This window comes from Chinchilla lanigera, unplaced genomic scaffold, assembly GCF_000276665.1.
Source record: "Chinchilla lanigera isolate Chin_1 unplaced genomic scaffold, ChiLan1.0 scaffold00018, whole genome shotgun sequence".
Taxonomy (NCBI): Eukaryota; Metazoa; Chordata; class Mammalia; order Rodentia; family Chinchillidae; genus Chinchilla; species Chinchilla lanigera.
This window is the reverse complement of record NW_004955419.1, coordinates 346,071-349,403: the sequence shown is the minus strand read 5'-3', so window position 1 is coordinate 349,403 and position 3,333 is coordinate 346,071. Positions and strand designations below refer to the sequence as shown.

Sequence of the window (3,333 nt, the reverse complement as noted above, 5' to 3'; positions counted from 1 at the left end):
GAAGGACGTGGTGTCTGCTCACAGTCCACTGAACCCAGATCCTAGCCCTCAGCGTAGCTCCAGGGTGAGCTGTTGCTAGAGCTGGTTGAGATGCCTTGAGACCCTCTCCTTCCCCATACCTGCTCTCCAATTTTCAGGAGGGGGCAGAGCAGCAGAGGACAGGGCTCCGGACTTGTCCTCAGCAGAGCCCAGCAGACAGAGACATGGGATGAAGACATGGGTTATAGATGCAGAAGCCTGACACAGCCAAGTGCCGAGACAAGGCAGTGGGATCATCCGGGGTAGATACCTGCCCAGGCAATGTAGCTGCAGTCTGTTGCTATGCTTTGGGACACATGGCACCTGGATTTGGTCTTGTGCTTAAGAGCTCCTGAGAAGGGACTCTTGAACCTGCAGTGATCTTGGGCAAGGCAGTGCCCGCCTGGGCCCAGAGGGAGGTGCCTTGACCTCTTCCTGCCTTCTCATCACATGCTGAAGAGCATCCACATATTTGTGGTGACACTGAGAGTCATGGGAAGGGGACAGGGGGTCCTTGTTCCTCCAGTCCAAAGTCTGGTCACAAATCCCTGTCCCCAGAAGCTCACACATCCCTGAGACCCCTGACCTGGATTCCTACATTGGGGCAGTTGAGGGGCCACAGCCAGGCTAAGGCCAGTGTTTCTGTGGCTGTTCTTGGCATTGCTCTCCTCTGCTCTTTGACCACATCCCTTCCCCTCACCGCATCCCCAGTGGCTCAGGTCAGCCCTGTGCCTTGTGTCTCTTATGGTGGGCCTGGACACTTCGCAGTTGCAGCACTTCTGGTAACCAGACCAGGGATCAGAGTGGATTCCTGAGATGCAAGAACTGAATCCCTAAGGGCCCTTTCCCTGCCCTTGGGTGAATTAGATCAGGTGGATCCTGGGCCTGTCCCTGGGATTCAAACCATCCAGATTTCCCTTCAAGCAATTTTCTGCATGCTGGACCTTGAGTAGCCAGAATTCTCCAGGCTTCTGGCCACAGGAACACAGGCATGGATGTGATGTAGCAATTACTGCTGCTTTGAGTGAAACTCGGGGTACCCAGCTCTGGCTCGGGTATGTGGGATACTCCTTGCAGTAGCTCAGCCCCAAAGATTATGTGGAGCATCCTGTGTGTTTACTAGGAGGGTCTGGATTTTCTAGGAGACAGTGTGGGAGCTAACGGGGATGGCAGGGGGGACCAGCCTGGTGGGCCAAAAGGGGGACAAAGGGAGACTGGTGAGAGCCAGGTATGCCAGTTCATAGTGGGAAACATCCACAAGGCAGCATTCCCGGTGGCCTACCTGTTAGCCATGTGGACACTTGAGACACCTGCCTGGCCACTGCTCAGTGGGAAGAGAGTGGGTAGGGACTGGAGCCCGCAGTGTCCGGTCTGCTTTGGAATCTGTGAGTCAGTCCAAGTCTCACCAGCATGTGTGCACTCTGGTCCTCCCCTCCCCTCCCCACCAAGTCCTGAGTCTCACAGCTGGTGTGTGAGCTTGACTTCTTCCTTACAGCCATACCAGACTCTGACTGGTGTGCATGGAAATCTTCCCTTGAACCCAGCCCTCGAGATGCCTCGTGTACTAAGGAAGAATGCTGCTGACCCCTCTAAGGGAAGACAGAAGTGACTCACTTTCTTATTTTTCCAGTATTGGAAAGGATGGGAGTGAGTAGGTTAGCTTGTGGCTGTTGCACCCTTCCCTCTTCCATCTGCTTGGTCTCACTTGGCTCCACTGACCTGGGACAATTTGCTTCAGTGTCCTACCTGGCTGTCTAGCACCCATGCTCCTCCACTTCATTCCAATATGAGTGAAATCAAACTGTCAGTAAGGCTCTCTCCCCCGCTCTGCCACTGCAGAAGTTACTATTGCCCTTTTGAAGGAAGAAGGGGCATCCTGGCCTGGCTAAGATCAGTGAGGGAGAGATCAGGGCCCATTCTTAACATCCCCAAGTCCCGCTGCAAGCTTTCCAGAGGACTCCCTGGTTCCTGCCCTGCTCCTCACTGGCACAGGCCTGCAGCTGCTGTAGAAGCAGCACTTCCCAGCACTTCTCAGGTTAGAGCAGGAGCTCTGTCCAGTGTTGACCCCATGTGGGGCAGCAAGGCTCTGTTCAAATAAAGACTGGCTTTGGCATTTCTGTCAAATGACTCCTGATTTGTTCCTCAGGCAATGTGGACCTCAAGAGTCCCACAAATCTGCTCAGGATCCTTGTACTGAGTAGTGTGGACAGACCAGTCATTGTAACCAAAAAGGTAATAACCACCGAAAGCTTTTAGCACTGAAGAACTCCAGAGACCATTAGCCAGCAAAGGTCAGCAGCAGAGACCATAACCCTGTATCTGATAGCGGGTCTGGCAGAATGCAGGCCTGCACAGTGGTTACCAGGACCCAGCGGTTAGAAGCAGCAGAGGCCTGAAGCTGGCTGTGTCAGCTGTTGACATCCAGTGTTATCTGCTGTTAGCTTGTGATATTAAGAACGCTACCAGAGGTCAACATTCCTGATTTTAGAAAAACACAGCCTGTGTTAATTGGCAACTCCTTCAGTGATTTTCCTGCCCCTCCAGCTCCAGCTCCAGTTGGTAGAGATGGACCAGAGCTTGGAATGCCTCTGCCCCAACTATGGCCATGGCTGCCTTGAGAACCCCCACCCCAAGGCCTAATTAGAGATGTGGAATACACGGAGTGCAAATTTTCCCCAAACTTCATCCTCTTCTCTCAATCCCTGACCTCCATGGTGGAACCAGAGTGGAAGACAGGCGTCAGCCAGATAAAGAAGGGGTAGTGGGATATCAAGAGGCTCGAGAAGGGGAAAGACTAAGAGAGGAGCACAGAAAGCTGGTATGATACCAGCGGGCCTGAGAGGCCTGGTATCACAGCAGGGACAATAGGCCCTGCAGAGATCTCTGCCCTACCCTCACCTCCTTTGCTCATCTCCCAAAGTGAGGAAATATAGCTGCTCTGCTGATTTGGGAGGCCATGCACAGACTGTGCGCGGCACTTGAGGTGTCTTTATACAAGACTGTCTCTGACTTTCTTTTCTACTCCTCCTTTGTTTATTTTTTCTGTCAGTAGTAAATCCTGCATTGAACCGTATCCTCAGATTTTTCTATTAATTTTATTTTGGCACCTGGCCTCCCTAAGTTTTCTTTTTTTTTTTTATTATTTTAAAAATAAAAGGTTAAAAAATACTAACAGACAACATTTTACAAAATAGCAAAGGATCAGTACAGACAGTACAGAGTTACAAACAGAGTGGTAGGGAATTAACAATGCTTGTTGTATTACATATTGATATCTTCAAAGTGGTTTCTCATGAAAACAGATATAGACATACA

The 3,333-nt window shown here is 51.2% G+C and overlaps 1 protein-coding gene across 1 annotated transcript in view; it reads left to right on the top strand.

Moving 5' to 3' along the window:
* Nucleotides 1-2,658, top strand: part of LOC102018934 (neutrophil gelatinase-associated lipocalin-like) — a 35,522-nt gene extending 32,864 nt beyond the window's left edge. The window contains exons 6-7 of the mRNA XM_013513094.1: nucleotides 2,165-2,250; nucleotides 2,563-2,658. Coding sequence (XP_013368548.1) covers nucleotides 2,165-2,250; nucleotides 2,563-2,658 — 182 coding nt within the window. The remainder of the gene's footprint in view (nucleotides 1-2,164; nucleotides 2,251-2,562) is intronic.
* Nucleotides 2,659-3,333: the final 675 nt, after the last annotated feature.